General features: G+C 41.2%; 1 protein-coding gene across 1 annotated transcript; it reads right to left on the bottom strand.

The window, feature by feature from the left end:
- Positions 1–837: 837 nt before the first annotated feature.
- On the bottom strand, positions 838–12962 carry HIF1AN (hypoxia inducible factor 1 subunit alpha inhibitor). The gene is made up of 8 exons (XM_051981224.1): positions 12748–12962; positions 11901–12151; positions 9443–9591; positions 7915–8060; positions 6071–6177; positions 5577–5640; positions 3393–3503; positions 838–2461 (listed from the first exon to the last, which is right to left on the bottom strand). The coding sequence occupies exons 1-8, from the start codon at positions 12934–12936 to the stop codon at positions 2417–2419; spliced, it is 1062 nt and encodes a 353-aa protein (XP_051837184.1). The 5' UTR covers positions 12937–12962; the 3' UTR covers positions 838–2416.
- Positions 12963–21477: the final 8515 nt, after the last annotated feature.

Raw genomic sequence — 21477 nt, 5'->3', positions numbered from 1 at the left:
GATAAGATCCTTCCCCTCTGTCTCCTAACAGATTCAGATTAATGATCGCTCATTCCTAATTGTCAAATTTCTTTTCCTTCATCCTGTGTCTAATCACCAGTGACAGAAACCATTACGCAAATGAGCAGACGACTTTCCCCAACTGTTCCCGTTGGTAAAAACCTTGTAATTTAGAGCTCTGATTTGTAGGGGAAGCTGCATCTCCCCAAGGCGTCCTGGGCATCTGCTCCACTTTAGTGAAGAGCCACCCACCCCCAATACAGGGCCCCCAACAAATATTTGACTTTGCATAACTAATCATAACTTTTTCTTCTATCTGTGAATGGAAGGTGAGCACAAAAATTCCCACTTGCCTATCAAGTGACATTTACACTGGCTCCAAACCCTATAGTTTCTTTATGTGACCAGTTAGTGGCCACTATGAAAGAGTGCTGCTTTATGTCAAGTAAGGATTTAGACAGGTGCATCCCCAGCATGTGTTTCATGCAGGAAAGGGCCCTCTGCCCACATTCAAACTCTCTGGAGCCAATATATAATCTGGCAATGTCAAGGGAACAGAGCAGAGCAAGTAAGGGAATGGGAAGAAAACACTCAGATCCCAAGCCAGCTGCTTTTAAAAATTAAAGTACCCTTAAGCTGGGTCTTCAAATTCAAACTGAGCAGCCCCGACACCAGTGATTTGTCCCTCTTGCCCAGCATGGATTTCTGCTGACTCACTACTGAGGGTCTGAGAGAAGGGATGAGTATACCCAGCAGGTTTTGCTTGTCTTTTTCTCACCATGATCCTTCAAGTGTCAGGTGGGAAACCAAGAAGGGACACAGATCATATCACTCCGGTCATTTCCCAACATTGGTTGTTATTGAAAGAACTACACTAGAGAAGGTACCGTGTCTTCCACAGTCACACACACCCTGTTCCCATCAGGGAGAAAAGCAGGGCAAGTATAGAAAGCACAGGGATTTACAAAAGTAAACATCCCCTCCTCTACACACACCAGTCTTATCAGTGCATTATAAACTGAGCTTCTGGAGACAAGAACCAATGCTCAGACACTGAAGTTAAACCTTTGGCAAAAAGGAAAAAATAAAACACATTTCCTCCCACCTATTGCCCTCACTTCTTCCAAGGAATCTTCTTGCAGGAAGGCAGTCCTCAAGTCACTCAAATAGACCAAGAAAAGGTCCTAGTCCTTGCTGGCTGTAACTACCTTGACGCTTTGGGGAGCTTTTTTTTAGAGGTTTGGGGCATCTGTACATTCAGAACTACAGGAGATGGCAAGGACTCTGGCTCATCTCCCCAGGTGATGGACAAGGGGATCAGCCCCAGTTTACCTCTCAGGTCCCAGTGACTACCAACCACTCTCATCATTGTCCTCACAGATGGAGAAATGAGGAATTGGCTTCAATAAAACCAGGGAGCTCAACCTCAAAGGAAGGGGACTAGACAAGGGATTCCTGAGCCCGGAGGCTCTATCTAATAAACCTTAAGTGTACTGCAGCAAGGCCCAACCAATATAAATAGGCTAAAAACCAAATAAAAAGCATCTTGGTGGACCAGGCAGCAACTTCCCTGCAGTAGTACCCAGTGGAAGTGGACCAAGTCAGCATGTGGAGTGTTCATAGACAGACTTCAGCCACAGTGTGGCCATCAGAACAGTCACACCCAGGCCAGGAAGCTCCTTGTCCTGTAGCACAGCCAGTCTTGGCAGTCAGATTGTGGAGAGCGTTGGTAGGCAGATCCCGGCCAGAATATGGACAAAGATGTATATACATAAGTCAGACAGCTCCTTCCTTCTTGTGGTACCCAGAATACACTCACACTGTACAAAATTAAACTAGACGGTTGGTGTACAGGCAAAGTATCTGGCCAGAATGGAGACAAGAAAGGCTAAAAAACTCAGGAGTTTCAGGAGCCTAGGACACTAGTCATCAGGCCAATAGACTCCCTTCAAAGATGCAAACATGATCCAGGTAGACTTGGCTCCTTCCCTTACCCAGACAATGGCAGTGAGGCTGTTGGACATCATGCCGAGTGACAAGAGCACCATCACAGCCTCAGGGGCCTGGGAAGAAGGACACAAAGACAGACAAGCACACAGACAATGACACAAAGCTGGGACTCCACAATGAATGCAGGACTTGGGGGCAAAAAGGGAAGGTGAGTAGGAACAGAAGTGGAGAAGGAAGAAATCACTCAAGACGGGAGCAGAGGATGGGTTGCTTAATGGCCCCCCTGACCTCACACTCCTGCCACAGGAGGCTGGGGCAGGAACCCAGTCTGTTAAGTGCTGCGTGCAATTACTATCACTCTGGATCTTCCAGTCCTCATCAACGAAGCAGCGTGGACCGGACGAGATGGGATGGGATGGGATGGGAGGGTTGGCAGTCATCAAGGAGGCCTCAACCTTCCGACAGGCTAGTTGTATCGACCCTTGATCATCGTGTTCAACAAGGGGCCTACCTGTACAGAAATAGGAGGATCCAGTCACTGAGTTAACTGTAATAATCCCACTACCACCTTCCTGGCCCCTAGACCAGGGAAGAAATGTGCAGTCACAGAAGCCCTTGGACAGGCCAGGGATGAGCAAAGGACTGTCTTTTAAACAAAATTAAGGTCTGATTTAATCTTTTATTCTCTCTCCCCTTCACTGGAAGAATAGGGATGGAGACCATCTAACCTTACAGGAAATGGCCACCATCCTCTGAAATCTACTTTGCATCAACTCTCTCCCACAATGCCCTGCAGCCTCGCACTGTGCTGAGCTGATAAACAGATGCCATGTTCTTCCCCAGGGGACAGAAAAGCTGATCCCTAAGCAGACAACTGACACACATGTGCATATTTCTGCAGGCTCTGCAAAGATCTCTGTGGATGTCGTGTGTCCCTATCAGATTATATGAATTAAGACTAACTTAAACCTAACAGTCACTGAGTGTCCTTGGGGCACTGAGTACAGCAGCCCCATCTCACCTCCCATTGGGAAGAGACAAGGATTTCACCATTACCAGACTCCCCTCTGCTCTGACAGGGTCACTGAAGCACCTTTCCAAGAAGCAGCTTCCAATAATTCCCAGAGCTATCTTGGCACAGCTGTGAGCATGCAGGGAAATGCTTTACTGCTTCTCCTCAATCTTCCAGAAATTCCCTGGAGGATCCCCCAGTCAGCACATGAGCCCCACAGGGAACATTACTGCCAGCACAGAATAGGTTCTATCGATCTGATGGCCAAGCCTGGCACTCATTAGGAAACAAGGTTTTCTAAAGATGCCTGTAACCTTCATGGAAAATACATTCGCTTCCAAAATAAAAGGAGCCAAGGTTGACAATACTTTTGCCTACCAAGACCCCTACCCACCCAATGGCTAGAGACTCCGCCAAGGACTAGCCATACCTCTTGCGGGTTCCCTAGGGCCTCTCCCAGCATCTTCTCAATGTTTCTCATTATGGCCACTTTTTGATGAGCCTTAAGAGGATATTCAATCCTCTTCGGGGTGGGTGCCCCCTGTAAAAGAAGCAGCAGTTCAGGAAATTATCCTTATTGACTGACCTCCAAGTTTCCTAAGTCCTTTGACAGAGAACAAGCAGAACCAACAGATACTGGGAAATACCTACATTAACAAAGGTACTCATTGTGATGGAAACTTAGGATCTGAAGTGCATAGATAGGGATCCAGGAGGGACCTTAGAAATCACCTGGTCCAAAGCATTCAATTTATACATGAAGAAACTGAGGCCCTTGGAAGTGAAGTGATTTACCCAACATCACAAAGCTACTAAGCAATAATCTGCATTTAGAACATAGGTGTTCTTGGACTCTAAATCTACTGCTCTCTTGAGTTTTGGATTTGTTTTTAGCTGAGGAGTCATGCTGTATTCTATATTTTATGGCAATGAATTGTACTTGTTTGCATATTCTTTTGAAAGGATGAAAGGATGGGAGTGAGTTGAGGTAAGAAAGGCTTCCTGAAGCAGGCCTGGGATAGTGACCAAAGGAAAACACTCAGGTTGACAAATTCTCAATGAACTAAGGGGTGTTCTGGGGGCAAAGACACCATTCTATTGCAGAGGTCAGGAGGGAACTGAAAGCTCTGGACCTAAAAAAAAAAATAAGCCAAACCAGTCAGAAAGAACTATACAATGTAGTGAGAAAAGCACTGGAACTCGAGTAAGAAAATGGGGACCCAATCCTAACTCTTAGATCACATTCCACTTGTGTGACCCTGGGCAAGGCACTCAATCTCTGGGCCTCAGTTTTCTCATCTGTAACAGGAAGACAATGGATAAGATGATCTCTCAGATCCCTTGTGCCTCAAGATCTTATAAACTACAAAGAGAAAGCTTAGAAATTTGGGTACTACCCCCTCTAGATTTGGGACTAGATATGCACTTACTACTAATTATCTTATCCTGGCACATTATTTCTGAATTTGTATAGTCTTTTTTCCCCCTTGAAAATAAAAACCCCAAAAAGTGTAAACCCTGAAGAATAAAACTTAAAAACACCTCGTGGCCAATATGGGAATCTGCTTGTCTATGAATATTTCTGCGTTTGTTTTCCTTTTTCTTTTGTTTGCCAATGAAGGCAAGATGTGTGAGAGAGAAATAGACTATTAACTTAAAAAAAAATAAAGATTTTTTAATAAAATGAACTCTATAGAAAATAATTTACAGGAGCAGAATAAAGAAAAGCAGAAACAGATGGTGAACCTGACAGTGAATCAGGAGAGGCCTGGGACACTAATTAGCTGTATAACCTTGGGCAAAGTCTTATCTTCTAAGTTTCAGTTTCCTATTCCCTGGATAAATGGGAAAGAAATTAAAAGTTCAGTGTTGTTGGGAACTTCAAATTTCCTACTTTACATACATGAAACTCTTTTATAAAACCTTAAGTGCTATATAAAGCAGCATATAGACCACTGGCCCTGGAATCTCAAAGACCTGAATTTAAATCTGGCCTCAGACATTTACTGGAGTCTGGGCAAATCATTTAGCTCTGTGTCTTAATTTCCTCAATGTTAAAAGGGGATAATAATAGCACCTACCTTTCAGGGTTGTCAGGAGGAACAAATAAAACATTTATAAAGCGTTTTGCAAACCTTAAAACATTATGTAAATGCTAGCTGTTATTATTTATACATGTGATCAATTGCTATAGTGGCAGAAGCAGAGAAAAGAAAAAAGGTAATTAGAAATCAAGACGACCTGGACAACCGCAAGCTCTCAGAGGCTGCAATCCTCAGTGGAGATTTAGAAAGCCACAAAAGAATTAAGGGCAAGATTCTCTGAACTTCTTCTAACAAGGAATTGATACCCAAGATACCTCCCTGAGCTCAACAATATCTAAAGGCCAACAGTTGGATCTTTCATTCCTTCTTCCCCTTGCCAGGGCACCTCAACCTTCCTCCCCCTGTGCTACTTCATCTCCCTCTGCCAACAAGGGGACCTGAACCATGAAGTCATCTTTTTATGAGTGAAAACCCTTCACTTCACCAAGAAAACAAAGCGCCCGAAAAAGCACATCATAGTGTGACTTCCTCCCATTACCACTCTTATGCTAAGAGAATAATATTCTCACCTTGTACCAGAAGTTCACAGTGATGGTGGTTCCCCCATTCAGTAATGATTCTATGTGATGCCACCTGCAACAGAATAAATTAACATGCTCCAGTTCTGCAATGGATATTTTTTCAAAGTGAAGTGAGAATTATACAGGGTCCAGGGAGAAAATACAAAGAAATAGCTAAGTGATTGGTCATCACTTAAACCACTGAGGTCAAAAGCACTCAGACTCTTAAGACAAGATTTATACTCAGTCTCCAAATGTCAAAGAAACATTCTGGGATTTTTGTTGATAAGAGGAATGAACACCATATTGTTTTTGTCCAAAGACAGAACTTTTATTCACCTATCAAGCTTGGTGAGTACCCATTGGGGATGTGTTAGCAAATTGAGGAAGTTTCAGTACCTCCCATAGAACACAGATAATTCTCACCAGGGAATACAAAGGAAATAACACCACACACAATATGAGGCCACTTTCCTCACCATCCATCTCCTATCCCTTCTTACCAATACATAGGGATGTAAAGAACATCACCAGGGCCAACCACCGTCTCATAGCCAACCACGTTTTGGAAGTTGGGGAATCTCTCATAGTCAGGATTATCAAAATCGACCTGGAAGATCCAGTGAGGGAAGAAATGTATCAGTATAAGTATTTACTGTTAACTATGATAGATATTTCCTGCATTGGTAGAAGAAACTTCCTTAACTAGGAGATCCCTTTAGCAATGAAATCGCTGTGCTAAGTATTAAGAATTAAAAGAAGGCAACATAATACTAGGAAATATGTACTTTACTTGGCAGCCAAAGCTAAACATATGAAACAATCAGAGAAAAAGAAACAGGACATATCTAACTGTGAAGGATCCTAAGATCTGGTACTCTATGATATGACTAACAATCTGAAGGTTTGGAAGTTTGTCCCAAAAGTTTAATTGTTGGTAATTTGAGGATATGTTCTGCCAAAGCATAAACAAAAATATCCTAGTGCAACAAGAATCCTGCATATGATGGGTCAGAAGTCATTTTCTATAAAGTCATTAACTCCTCTAACCCCTCCCTGGCAACCAAGGCAATCGTCCCTTACTATGCCTTAGATTTCCTAAGATAGATACATTGTTGGTGGAATTGTGAACACATCCAGCCATTCTAGAGAGCAATTTGGAACTATGCTCAAAAAGTTATCAAACTGTACATACCCTTTGATCCAGCAGTGTTTCTACTGGGCTTATATCCCAAAGAGATACTAAAGAAGGGAAAGGGACCTGTATGTGCAAAAATGTTTGTGGCAGCCCTCTTTGTAGTGGCTAGAAGCTGGAAAATGAATGGATGCCCATCAATTGGAGAATGGTTGAGTAAATTGTGGTATATGAATGTTATGGAATATTATTGTTCTGTAAGAAATGACCAGCAGGATGAATACAGAGAGGCTTGGAGAGACTTACTGATGCTAAGTGAAATGAGCAGAACCAGGAGATCATTATATACCTCAACAATGATACTGTTTGAGGATGTATTCTGATGGAAGGGGATCTCTTCGATAAAGAGAGCTAATTCAGTTTCAATTGATCAAGGATGGAGAGAAGCAGCTACACCCAAAGAAAGAACACTGGGAAATTAATATAAAGTGCTTGCATTTTTGTTTTTCTTCCCAGGTTATTTCTACCTTCTGAATCCAATTCTCCCTGTGCAACAAGAGAACTGTTCGGTTCTGCACACATATATTATATCTAGGATATACTGTAACCTATTCAACATGTAAAGGACTGCTTGCCATGTGGAGGGAGGGAGGGGAAAAATTGGAACAGAAGTGAGTGCAAAGGATAATGCTGTAAAAAATTACCCTGGTATGGGTTCTATCAATAAAAAGTTATTTAAAAAAAAAAAGATTTCCTAGGATAATATCTACAAGTAATCCTATTCTTTTACTTGGCATGTTTCAATCACCTAACAGAACAACCTCAAAACCCAGGGAACATGGGAAGATCTAGATTTGAACCTAAACTTTTTATGGGACTGTAAAGATTAGCTCAAGCACACCAGTCCAATTCAAGACAACACGAGCTACAGTTTAAAAAAAAAAAAAAAAAAAAAAGGGTAATAGATTTGGACCTTCACAGGGCACTATTACCTTACCCACAGGCATCAAAAACATCAACAGAGAGAAGTCTTGGGAATTGGTGATAAGTGAGAAGGATTACAGAATTTTATATGCTAAAATATAATTCCAACTCATCTGCAGGTGAGCTAACTTTATTTAAAGATTCAACACAACACTGCCCATTTCCCCATGGAAAAAGAAATATTTTGAATGAGTCTGCACTGCCTTCCTACATACCCTGTTAACTTACCTGACTCTGCCTATCACAGGGATGATGCACAGGATATGGATAGAGGCACTCAAACTGATCTGGAGGAAATAGGATGCATCGCTTATAGCCCTTGATCTGAGCAAAGAAGTTTTGTTGTTCATCATAATGAGCAGGTGTCACATTTCCTGCAAGAGTGAAGACACTATCATTCACAGCAGAGTCTATATGAATAAGTCAGAACAGGAGTCTGACAAACTATGGCCCAAAGTCCAAACCTAACCCGTCACCTGTCATGAGCTAAGAATGATATTTATATTTTTAATTATAATAAAACTTTATTTAAACTGTAAAAATCATTCTTTATTCACAGTCCACAGAAAACTAAGCATCAAATCCAGGTGGCCATAGTTTGCCACTCCCTGAGCTATAGTACAGAATCCAGGAAAAGCTGCATGAAAATGCTGAAGGGTCAAACATCTTTGATGTTTGGGAATCCCCACTCTTTCCAACCTACCTGAGGATCCAAATCAAAACAAATCACAAAAATATTTATGAACTAATTCTAAGCATGTACAATCACAAGTTCCAGCAAAATATCAAAGTGATAATGTCTAATAATGTACTGCAAGAAGTACATTAAACATCCAAAACTAAAAAATTAAAGTAAGCCAAAAATCAAAATGATATTTGTATTTCTGGCCAAAATTGCAGATCATGCTCCAATTTTTTTGGTTTTCGAAATACCTTTAGGATATTGGATATTCCTTTTAAAAAAAGGCTACTTGAAGACCTTTAAATAAATCAATTAAAAAACACTGAAAACCAAGAAGTAACACAAATATTCTACTCTTAGAAGAAGCCAGACAGAAGTCTGAGCTGTATAAATTGGCACCTGCTCTGCAAAGTTCTTCCAAATAGCTATTAAACTTCTCACAGCATGTGCTCAAACCTATCCCAATCTTTACCTCCTCTACCCAGGCCAACTGCTATATAACCTTTTCCAGAATCTATGTGGAGTATTACACAGAGGACATTCAGTACACATTCCTGAATGACAGAAAAGAAGCCTTCTATCCAGACTAGAACTGTTTTTTCACTGGTAATGGTTCATAAATAAAATAAATCTAAGATGAACTAATCTGTTCCTCCACTACCTGTGGCAGGCAACCATGAAAACTCAAATATGAACTTGTTAGCAAAGAGCAGGAGTGTTAACTTAAAAGAAATTGTTTTAACCAAAACTAACCTGTAACATTAAGTCAGAATCAGAACCTGCTGAAGACACACCCAGAAGGATAGGAAGTTCCGCAAAGCCCACCTAAATCTAAGACCCAAATACTTACTGAGTGACTGAAAAGATAACTCTCTCTCCCGAAGGAAACTAAACACCTTGTCCCAGATTAACCTTCTTCTGGGCATTATAAAAGTCTGCTAAATATTAATGGTGCTTCAGAGAAGTTCCTAAAATGTATATTGATATGGCCCACAATTAGCTGGGGAAATTACTGTAGCACTGGGAAACAAAAACTTACAACCAATTCCCCTAGATTTTTGCTTTGTTTCTTACCTTCCATGCCAATAAGCAGCAAGTTAGAGGTCAGCTGCCCCCAGCCACGCTTTCCCTGCTGTTTATTAATCCAGTTCCAGTTAAAACCCAAGAAGTCCATGACAATCTTCCTGCCTACTGTGTCATTCAGAGTCTGCTGCAGATATAACCTATATTCCCCAAGAAGAAAGTCTCATTAGCATACACTCAAGCCACAGCCTCCCCACATCCTGAAATATAAACCCACACCCAGGGCTGGCACAATTTACATAGGGAACAGCTGCAAACAACCAATACTAATCTGGGAAATCTAAATCCTTTTCCCTATATCTCAGGGCTCTAACACCAAACCTATGTTCTTAGGTACTCCTGAGAATGAAGAATTCCTATTATGCTTTTCAAAGCCTTCAGTTAATAGCAATTTTCTAAAATAAAAACATTGATTTTGTGAAGATTCCTTCTCCCAAATGGTCAGGTGTTACTCACAAAATATGGCAGCTCAGATAAATTTGGCCAAATCACACAAAAAGCCAAACATGGCAGTGACACTCTAGGATGAACTAGAAGATTATCAATCTTAAAGTGGCAGTAATATCTGAACTTTCTCAAAAGTAGAATCAAACAATACTCATAGAATATGCTTTGTAAACAAAATGTGTCAGCTATGACTGTCACCAAAAGAATCAGAAGAAGGTAAAACATAAAAAAATGTATAGGAAACAATTCAGTCTTTCAAGGCTTAAAAGGGATACTTACTTCCATCACCAACAGTCATATCTCCTGGGCCTGCCTTAATAATCTTAAAATTTGTAGCTCAAAAGAACATGAGAAATCAATCTAATCTAGTCCCCCCTCCACCTCCCCAACTTGACAGATTTGAAAAAACTGAGCCTCAAAAAGGTTAAGTGATTTAACCAAGGTGAAATTAAGGAGCTGAGACTTTAACTCAGGTACTCTGGCTCTAAATCCAGTGTTCCTTCCACTACACCACAGTGCCCTTAATGATGGCAAACTACCAAAGTCAAACTAAACATAGAAGTTCCAGGAAGTTGCTGGGAACCCTGGATCATGGTCCTCGTACAATGCCCCTTCTACATCTGACAGATATAGTGGACAGGCTCAAAGGTATTCTTACACAAGAAACCTGTTTTCTCCCAGAATCATCAAACAACAACCACTGGACAGATCTCCAAAAAACACTCAAGATAACACCAAAGCACAAATTATGGTAATATTCTGTCAATATCCAACCACTATTCTAGTCACAAAAGGAAATTTAAGCTCCTCTAGTAATGAGATTTCCAAGAGTTCAGAATCCAACAGTAACAAGGTACCATGAAGAAGGAAATATTCCACATCCAAGGAACACAGCGCTAGGAAGACCAGCAAAAGGATAAGAGTTGGGAGTGAAGTGCCCAAAGATGATTTAACTGTGATAATTGAAAATTTCCATGAAACAGAATTTCTGGATAATTAATAATCAATTTACCAATTAGACTAGCATATAATCAATAAATTGATGGTCTTTGGTCTTTCTTGGTAACCAAAAGATCCCACCTTGGAAAACACTGAACGGTTAAAAACTTTTGGAAAAGTAGAAGAGGTAGAAGGGCTGAAAGAGACTCAGCAGCCTCTATTTAGCTGGACAAAAAAATCCAAGTCCACCATTTAAGCATAACACAACCAGTAGTAGCAGGAAATTCATCCAGATCAGATTCCTGTTACATTTTAATCAGAAATAAGCTATCCTAGCTGGGTGGGGTCTGGCCAAGTTCATGGGTAGCCCTGTCGTTCAGAGACTTCCAAGGACTGGTTTCTGAATGAGGCAATAGGGGAAAAAAACCTGGATGACCCCTAATTAATAACTGGTTATTAATAATCATTTCTCATAATCACACATCCATGTGCAGAACTATTCAAAGAAAAGATCCACCCTAGGTTACATATGCCTCAGTTAGACCCCAGGAAGAGAAGTAAATTGTGCAAGCCAAAAGCACTAATAAGCAGCCAGGCCCACATTAGGCATTAATCAAATGAGAGATATAAGATGGAGTGATAAATTCACACACGTGTGCACATATATGTTCTAGATGAGTATGACAATCCAGCACATGTACAATAATGATATTCCCAGCTGGTCCAATCAGACTGTCTCAATGGTTGCATCTACAATTAACTCTACCCCAACCACAGAAGGGTTTCTGAATTCTAGAGATAAGAATCTTCAATCACAAAGAACAACCCATAAGCCACTTGTCAGATCCCAAGTTAACTGGACTTAGTACACCAGAAAACTAGAAGACCACCAGAAAACTTAAAAAACTAAAAATATAACTCATCAGAGTACTAAGGATTAAGTCAGAAGGAGTTCTAAGATGGCTAATGATGCACTGTAGCTTTTGATAGGATATCAGAAGTCTATCTTTTTACTGGGATTCTGGCTTACTCCTCACTACAGTACAACTCCTACTCAGCTTACCTCTCTTCACTGCCCCGCTGCTGTATGTCCTGTAGCTTCTCTACAAACTCATGGAATTTCATTTCTTCCCTGTTGGACCTTGGTTTAAAAGTTTGGAAGTTAGCCATCTTTTTCTCATCATAGTACAGGAACTTGTGGGTACTGGCACTATACACTGAGAAATCTCCATTGCCAATATTCTCTTGCAGATAATCGAGGTCCCATTTCAGGGCAGGATACACTAAGTTTGTGTCAGTCAATACCACAGGCTCCTGGGGAAAGAGCACCAGGCAAAAAACAAACAAACAAACAAAAATAAAGTTGTAGAAAAGTCCGTCAAGCTCACGCCTGCAAGGTCCAGCCTTGAACCTTTGCAGTGCCCCCACCGAGGTCCTAGCGGCATTTCCCATGTCACAATGCCTCCTTAGACACCTCCTCATTCTCACTCCTTCCTAGGTGTCCCGCTTCTAAGATGATCCCCCTTAACAAATTCCACTCAAACTGTTCCAGCTTTCCTCAAACCCACCACGACACTTCCCTCTCAGGGAAAACACCAGGCCCCAATTCCCTTTAACTCTGCATCTTACAAACTTAGAAATCCCACCTCTTCCGAATGCGAGGACCAGACTAGCGCCACTCCGCTGTCAATAAGCTCAGACACCCTGGGCTTTCCCCTAACGCACCTTTGTCACTCAACGCTCCCAGCCTTTCATTCCCCCTTGCCCTCCCTTACCTCTTCCCTCGGCACCAGGACCGCCCCTCGTATGTTCCTCCGACCCTTCCCCACTGCGAGTGTCTCCCGAAGACTCCCCCCCCCGGGGCCCGTCAGGCCTCCCTGACTCTGCCTTCCCCTCTTCCCCGCCTCCACCTCACTCTCGATGAGCTCCTCTGCCCGAGGATCGCTCTGGCTCAGGCGCGGGATGGGCTGGGTCCGGAAACTATAGCTGCGGAGTTGGGACTCGTCCCAAGCTAGGCACGGGGCTTCGGTCTCCTCTCGAGGGCCCCCCGACCCCGAGGCCGAGGAAGCCGCCGCCGCCGCCGCCGTCGCCGCCGCCATCTCCGCAGCCAAGCCCGGCTCCACCGGAAGCGGAAGCATTCTTCCCCTTCCCCGGCCTCTTCCGGAAGAAGCCATAAATGATCTGTGATGGGTAGAAAAACCAGAGGGAGCAGAGGGGAAATTGAGGGCGCAGCTCCCCCTGGTCTGGGAGAGTGGAATCGTTACTGGAAGAGCTGTGGGGATAATCTAGGCCCAGCTTCTCCACGTTCCACACGTAGGGAATGTGTGCCATGTCGGCGAGCGATAGGAAAAGACTCCGCTTCCCACAAACCCTTTGCCCCAAAGTACTGGCGCCGATTGGAAAAGAGAGCGCAGAAGCTACTGAGGGGAGAAAGAACGGCCTGGACTGGTTAGTTCTTTAAAAGTAAAAGTAGCCGCAGGCCTGGAGGCCCTGAGCCAAGCCAAGAACTTGAGATCGGCCGCCTACTGGCTCAGGAAGGAGTAAGCAAAGGAGAGGAGGCGCCAAATGAAAAACGGCAGGCGCGTGACGTTGGCGAGTTTTATTAGAGTCCTAAGTCCTATCTACCAATAAATCAGCCAACAGATACAGCAGTAAGCTGCCATTTATTCATACATTCAATGTACGCCCAGGTACGAGCACACACCCCACCAGCAGCTGTTGCAAAGCCCAGTCCCCTAAGTCGGCAGAGGACGTTCCCGTAACCTTCCCCTCTCCTGGCCAGGAGAGCCCGAGACCGTTACCAAGCAGGACGCTGCACTTTGGGCAGGAGCTGGTAGCGCTGAAGAATAGAGACGTAATATAACCAAAGAAGATGCTTAAATTATTAGCGGGGGAAGAAAGTGCTTAACCATTTACATTAGACCAAAGAAAACTGAACCTTATCAGTCAGACTGTAAGTCTGGGCTTAGAACCTCCTAAGTGATTTTATCTGATTGGATAAAGAAAAAGGTTCGACTTCCCCACCTCCCCCCAACTTCCCAGTCTGGTGGAGTCTTCTGAGATTCTGAAGGTGACGTGCTATTGTCAACTGCAGTACCTGCTGAGACATTACATAGTTACAAAAAAGGAGTTACTTTCACCAAAGTTTTAACTCTACTGAGATCTGGCAAGTCGTTTTATTTGTCAAGTATTTAACTCTTGCTGTATGTGGTAGGGATAAAAAGGAAAGCAAAAACAATTCCAGTTCTCAAGGCGTTCACGTTCTAAAGAGGAGACCACATAACGGTAAACAACTATGTACAAACAAGGACATTTTGAAAGTTATATTGACTTAGCATCCCATTGTTCCCAGCCCTGCTTATCACTTGGGGTCAGGGAAGGAGGGACCAAGTCTGCAGCTCTCTGTATTACCTGCTTTTTGTCACGTACTTCTACATGCAAGTTGTCTCTTTCTTGCTACGTTAGGGAGGAAATGAGATGCAAAGGCTCTCACCCTTTTTGCTGAGATGGACCTATCTAAATTGTTTTAAAGGTATCTATAAAAGCTATCCCCACCTTGATGCCCGTCAGTGGTCAGCCCTTCTAGGTGTTGTTACCTTGACATACTTGACAAGATGAAATCCTTTTAATTCTTTTTATCCTGAATTTTGCAAAGTGAAAGCCCAAATGAAGAATTTTCCTTTGAACAATATATGCAGAATAAATTTGAGATGGTCTCAGAAGTGTACCAGGAAAGACTTCTGGCAGAAGATGGTATTTCAACTGAGACCTAAAGGGAAACTTAGAAAAGGAGAGCATTCCAGTTACTGGAGATAGCTAGTAAAAATGGACAAATAACAGATTGTCTATTCTCTACCACATCAGTAGTAGTGTCAGAAAAGAGAAGCTAGAAGCATATTGGTAGATCTTGGTAACCAACTGGATATTGGGGTAAGTGGGAAAAGTCAAGGATGACACCTATGTTGTTATCCTGGATTACTAGGAAGATGGTGTCCTCAGTAGTAATAGGGATTTTGGGAAAAGGAGAGAGTTTGGAGTAAAAAAAAAAAATAATAATAATGAATTCAATTTTGTATATGTTAAACTTGAGATGTCCAGTAAGCAGCTAGGGAGATGCAAAACTGGAGGTCTGAAGAAAAATAGTGCTAGATAAATATATCTGAGAATCATCTGAATAGAGAAGGTAATTGCATCTTAGAGCTGACTGAGAGTACAAAAGAAAAAGAAGTCCTAGAACAGGACTTTGGAAGATACCCTGGATGAAGATCATCCAGCAAAGGCTGAAAGGAAGTCAGATAGCTATATGGAAAACCAAAAAAGGCTGTCTCAAAAAACCTGAAAAGAAAAGAGTAGCTTGTGGTGGGGCCAACCACTTAATTTCAAGATTCTCTAATGCTTCTTTCATTAGCACATAACCCTGTAAGTTACTTAACCTTTGTTACCCTAGGCAACTCTCTAAGGGTATAATTTGCCAAGCAGGTCTGTTTTCTTGTGGGGCATTCTCTATATCAATGAAATTACAAATCCTGTAAAAAAAAAAGTATAATATAACATAACAATATAATATTCACAGAAATATTTACTAAGACTTTATTTCTTACAGATAAACTGGAAAGTCCCAAGGAAGGTACAAAAAAATGAGCCAAATTCAATTTTCTAAACTGTTTATCTCCAGATTGGAGAGGGGAGAATAGGAGATGCTTATTCTACCCCTGATTATAACAAAGACTTCTTAATTGTTCTCTTGGGCTTAAATAACTTACTATTCTAGAAGATATTATATAGTATTACCCACTTAATTGTTCTGATAAGCATGCTTTTGTTCATCTAATTATCTTATTGCCTCTAGGATAAAAGACAAAATCCTCTGTTTAGTTTTTAAAGCCCTTCACAATCTAGCCATAATTTATCTCTCCAGACTCAGTGTACATTACTCCCTATCCTACATTCTACAGACTAGTCACACTGACCCTCTCTCCAATCCTCATTCAAAATATTCCATTCCCATCCCCATGCCTCTCCACTGGCTTGCCCACATGCCTATAATGTATTCACTCCTCACTTCTACCTTATAGAATTCCTATCTTCATGATACCAAAGCATCAACTTAGACATCAAAAATGTTAAACAAAGATCCACTGAAATAATTGGGATTAAATTGTAATAGAGAACTATTTAATGAAATAAATAAAAATGCAATAAATCTTAAATAATAATGATATGTGGTTTTCTAAGCAAATATGTCCTGATAAGGAGCCTTATATATGGGTTTAGTGGCCCTGTTCATATTTGAGTTTCATAGCACTGGTCTTCATGTTTTTTTTTTCCTGATCCCAATGGTTAGTGCCTTCCCCATTAAATTATCTTGTATGCCTATTGATAGTTTTCATTTCTTCTTCTGAAAACTATCTGTTCATATCCTCTGATTTTCAACTGGAGAATAGTTCCTTTAAAAATTTAACTCAGTGATACCACTATACGCCTGTCAGATTGGTTAAGATGACAGGAAAAGATAATGATGAATGTTGGAGGGGATGTGGGAAGACTGGGACACTGGTACATTGTTGGTGGAATTGTGAATACATCCAATCATTCTGTAAAGCAATTTGGAACTATGCTCAAAAAGTTATCCAACTGTACATACCCTTTGATCCAGCAATGTTTCTACTGGGATTATATCCCAAAGAGATCTTAAAGAAGGGAAAGGGACTCACATATGCAAAAATGTTTGTGGCAGTCCTTTTTGTAGTGGAAAGAAACATGAAATTGAATGGATGCCCACCAATTGGAGAAGGGCTGAATAAATTGTGGTATATTGTTGGAATCTTTACAAATTGCTAACTCATTAGAGTTGATGTTTTGGGCCAGAACCTGAAACAAGGTACTAAGTAGAACTAATTGACACAATGCTTGTGTTTACACCTTTACTCATTGGAATTCACAAGTATGGGAGATTCACAAAGTAAACTTTATAACTTTGTGAATTCACACCTCCCTTGAAGCTCTTAGGGCCAGAGAGCACTCTGGGAGAAACCCATAATCCCTCTCTCTCGTATCCCACAATTCCTCTCTCTCATATATAAGAAACAGACAGAGGCTCTCGGACAGAATTCAGTTGAATTACATGAAGAGTGGAGCTGAATTTAGATTGAGAAGGGAGCGTCAAGTGAATTCATCCAGAAGCCCTCTCTGAGTGAGGAGTTTTACTTCGGAACATTGACTGGGGTCGGAGGGGAGAACTCTGGGAGATTGAGAGCCAGAAGCCCTCTTTCAGATGAAAGACAGATTCAACTTGGTGCTGGCTCTGGAGGCTGAAGAAAGCAGAGGCAGAAGCAAAGGACAAAGCTGCAAGAGCTCTTAGAACCAAGGAGAAAGAGAGGCCTCTAAAAAAAGCTAACCAGGGTATATTGGAGATTGAGAGCCGGAAGCCCTCTCTCTGAGGCAAGAGAGATCCATTCCATTTTCCACTTGGCTGGCTGGAGGACTGAAGGACAAACCTTTGGATTTGGAGACATTTGGAGGGAGCTCTTGGAACCAAGCAGAGAGATAGGCCTCTAAGCTAACCAGGCTATATTGGAGACAATAAAAGATCTGAGCTTTTATCACCTGGCTGTGTTTTGAGGTGATTATTACTTTCAACCGCAACTAAGGCTGCCTCCAGAAAACCTCCCCAAGAAACCTGCTTTCCCCCAGAGAGAACCATCATATTATATTTTAAAAGAAGAAAATCACCACAGTATATGAATGTTGTGGAATATTATTGTTTTGTAAGAAATGACCAGCAGGATGATTTCAGAGAGGTCTGGAGAGACTTACATGAACTGATGCTAAGTGAAATGAGCAGAACCAGGAGATCATTATATACTTCAACAACAACAATACTACATTGTAATGTTCTTTTTTTCTAAAATATAATCGTTCTCTGGGAGCAGGTTTCTTGGGGAGGTTTTCTGGAGGCAGCTTTAGTTTCAGTTCCAAGTAATAATCACCTCAAGTGCAACCAGGGATTTAAGTACAGTCTTTTATTGTCTCTTCCCAAATAGCCCAGTTAGTTTTCTTAGAGGCCTATCTCTCTGCGTGGTTCCAAGAGCTCTTGTAGCTTCTCCTTTGTCGCCTCCAATTCCCTCTGAATTTTGGTTCTACTTCTCTGAATCCTTTGTTCTGCCCAACTGCTATCTCTAGCTTGTCAATCTCTGACTGAAGCTCTAAGGGTTTCTTATATATGATCTCTTAAAGGTAGGAACCCAAAGGTTGACTCCTCCTCTGAGAGAGTGGGATTGTGGGTTTCTGACTTGTGAATCTCCAGAACTTGTGAACTCCAATGTGTGTGCTAATGTGTGAACTCTCAAAGGTGTGAGCTCTAATGTGTGAATTCTCCCAAAGGTGTAAATCCTCAGCACACAAGCATTGTTTTTATCAACTCTAATGAGTTAACACCTTGTTTCAAGTTTTGGCTCATAACACTATATGATGATCAATTCTGATGGACATGGCTCTCTTCAACAATGAGATGATCCAAACCAGTTCCAATTGTTCAGTAATGAAGAGGATCAGCTACACTCAGAGAGAAAACTATGGGAAATGAGTGTGGACCACAACATAGCATTTCCACTCTTTCTGTTATTGTTTGCTTGCATTTTTGTTTTCCTTCTCAGGTTTTTTTTTTTTTTTTTTAACTTTCTTTCTAGATCTAATCTTTCTTGAGCAGCAAGATAACTGTATAAATATGTATACATATATTGTATTTAACATGTATTGGACTATCTGCCATCTAGGAGAGAGGGTCGGGGGAAGGAGAAGAAAAGTTGGAACAGAAGGTTTTGCAAGGGTCAGTGTTGAAAAACTACCCGTGCATATGTTTTGTAACTTAAAAATTAGCTTAGTTCCCCATATTTGAGATATGAGGCTTTCATCAGTGAAACTTTCTGTAAAAATTTTTTCTCAATTTCCTGCTTTTCTAATTTTGGCTGCATTTGGATCTGTTTGCATTAAAACATTTTTAATTTAATATAATTTTTACATCGGTAATATTATGTACCTAATATGTTTCACTGTTTCTTGTGTTTTATAGGTTTCTTAGCCAGTACTAGATTGTTTTGGTTACCATTTTGTAACATAGTTTGAAATCTACTGCTAGACTTCATGTTTTTGAAATTCCCTTGATATACTTCACTTTTTGTTCTTCCAGATGAATTGTTTTCCTCATTCCAATCTAAGCAAAACCTTTTAAATTTAATATAATCAAAACTACCTGTTTAAATTCTTTAATTTTCAAATGGGGGGATGACTGAACAGTTGTGGTATATGATTGTAATGGAATACTATTGTGCTATAAAAGTGACGAGGGGAGTCCCGAAACTTTTTCTCCTTCTCTCTCACTGACTTTGGGAATGAGCCATGAGGTACATCACTTGAGAAGCTCCTTCAAGGAGAAATTCTTGAATCCTGCCTCTTTGAGACCAACCCCAAAGGAACCAAAATAAAGTGCTTTATCTTGGTGAGACTAGTTGAAGTATTAATTCCAAGATTTTCTACCCCTATTGTTGGCTCAAAACCACACCCAGGAAGTGGTCTTATCTAGGCCTGGGGGCAGTGACAACATTGAGAGAATCTCCTTCAATTGAAACTTCTGTCTCAGATTTCTTTATAAAAACAGCAATTTTAAACTTATTCCTTGCAGGGGACCTAACATGTCATGCGATGCTATGCTATGCCAAGGAAACCTCTGCCTGCTGAAATGATATCTCTCTCAGCATTACTTTCTCTTTATCTTTCTTACATATTTCCCTAATAAGATTGTATACCTCTCTGTTGGGATTTCTCTGCTAGAAATTCTTTATCTCTCTGACAGGACTCCTCCACTACTTTACTCCCCTGTTGGGATCTTGCCACTAAGGAATTCAGCCTTTCTATTCATTCATAGCAAAGGCTGACTTCCCAATGCCAATAATAAACTTCTTTTTATCAGTCTAGCTTATCCTTTATGAAGGATCTCTGTGCCACCAGAGGAGGGTTCTCACAACTCCCTACCTTGCGCAAATCCTAAAGGGGATTTAGGGGAGCTAAACCTCTTCATTTGGCTCCCTGAACCTCGATCCTGCTACTAACCTCATCATTTAACTCCCTGACCACTGAACTCTAATCTCATCATTTTGGTTCTCTGACCGAACAGAACCCTGAAATCTAAATCTCATCACAATGATCCAAGACAATGCCAAAGGGCTCATGATGAAAAATGTTATCCATCTTCAGAGAAAGAATTTATGGAGTGTGAATACAGATCAAAGAATACAGTCTCCCCTATCCCCCCCCCCTTTTTTTTAATCTGTGTTTTCTTTTACAACATGACTAATATGAAAATGTGTTTCATATGATTATCCATGTACAACTTATAATGAATTGCTTACCATTTCAGGAAGAGATGAAGAAAAGAAGAAAGAGAATATGGGAAAAGAATGTAAAGAATTATTTTTACATATAATTGGGAAAAAATAAAATATTTTTTAAAAACAATAGTTATGTAATTGTATTCCTATAATTTCTGGATAAACTCCCAAGAATATTCTATTGTCTGCCATTATTTTAAATGGAATTTTTCTTTCTATCCCTTCCTGCTGGGTTTGTAATGCCGGAGAAACTGAGGCAGGAGAGAGATTAGAGAGTTTTAATATTTTATTAATGGGAGAGTAAGATTGACTGGACAGGACTCTCATCTCAGATTATCCAGTCAGACAGAGATAAGTATACTGGGACCAAGGAATCCATATTGGTCCCAGGGCTGGAGGACCCAAAGAATCCAGCGTCCAGCATACAGCTGCCAGATGCCATTCTCCAGCCATGAATGGAAGAACAACAACTTCTTAAATACCTTTTTGGAGACAAAGAAGAGAAAGGGAAAGTTTTTTATCAGGGAGGGGAAGCCATAAAACCTAAAAATTCCAGAGACAAAGAAGTAAAGATATCATGGGTTGGTCTTGCAATATTCTAAAGGAATATTGTAAATCCATAAAAGAGTCAGGAGAGCTACTCTTTTATCTTGCTAATTTACAACCTGAGAGCGAATAATCCTTAGTTTTACTGGGTCAGAGACAGAACAGTTAAGGAAACTGAGAAAGGGAAACTGAGTCAGGACAGTTAAAGAAAACTCTGGCATAACATTCCACACTCTCTCTCCTAAATATTCAAACCTTTGAATCTTAGCACCTTCCTCTAGATACCCAGGAGGTCTTTGTCCCACCTTATGTAAAGCAAATGAGCCAAAAATAAAACTAGAAAAAATGTAAAGACTCATTGGCAAGAGCAAGTCTCTCCCTGATAACCCCAGAGTTAACAGCTGTACAAAGGCTCCCTTGTTGCAAGCATGTCAGGCCCTCTACAGTTCTGGAGCACCACCTCAGCCAGAGAATCCAGTTTGAGATGGACAGTTAGGTCTGTGGTCATTTGTGCACTTAACTCAGTCTCTGCTTACAAAGCAGCAGGGTCCAAGGCCCATTCAGAGAGGCAGCCCTCTCCTTGGGGGAAGGATGAGGCTTGTAGTACTCCACCCATCCCCACCCAGAAAAACAGGACTGCTATTAGAATACAGATTTCTGAGCAGATTATGCACAGTTAGACCATCAAGGCAGGCAAACTCCAAACTT

This window comes from Antechinus flavipes, chromosome 2, assembly GCF_016432865.1.
Source record: "Antechinus flavipes isolate AdamAnt ecotype Samford, QLD, Australia chromosome 2, AdamAnt_v2, whole genome shotgun sequence".
NCBI classification, from domain to species: Eukaryota; Metazoa; Chordata; class Mammalia; order Dasyuromorphia; family Dasyuridae; genus Antechinus; species Antechinus flavipes.
Note: the sequence above shows the minus strand (reverse complement) of the source record. Positions and strands in the feature narration are given on the sequence as shown.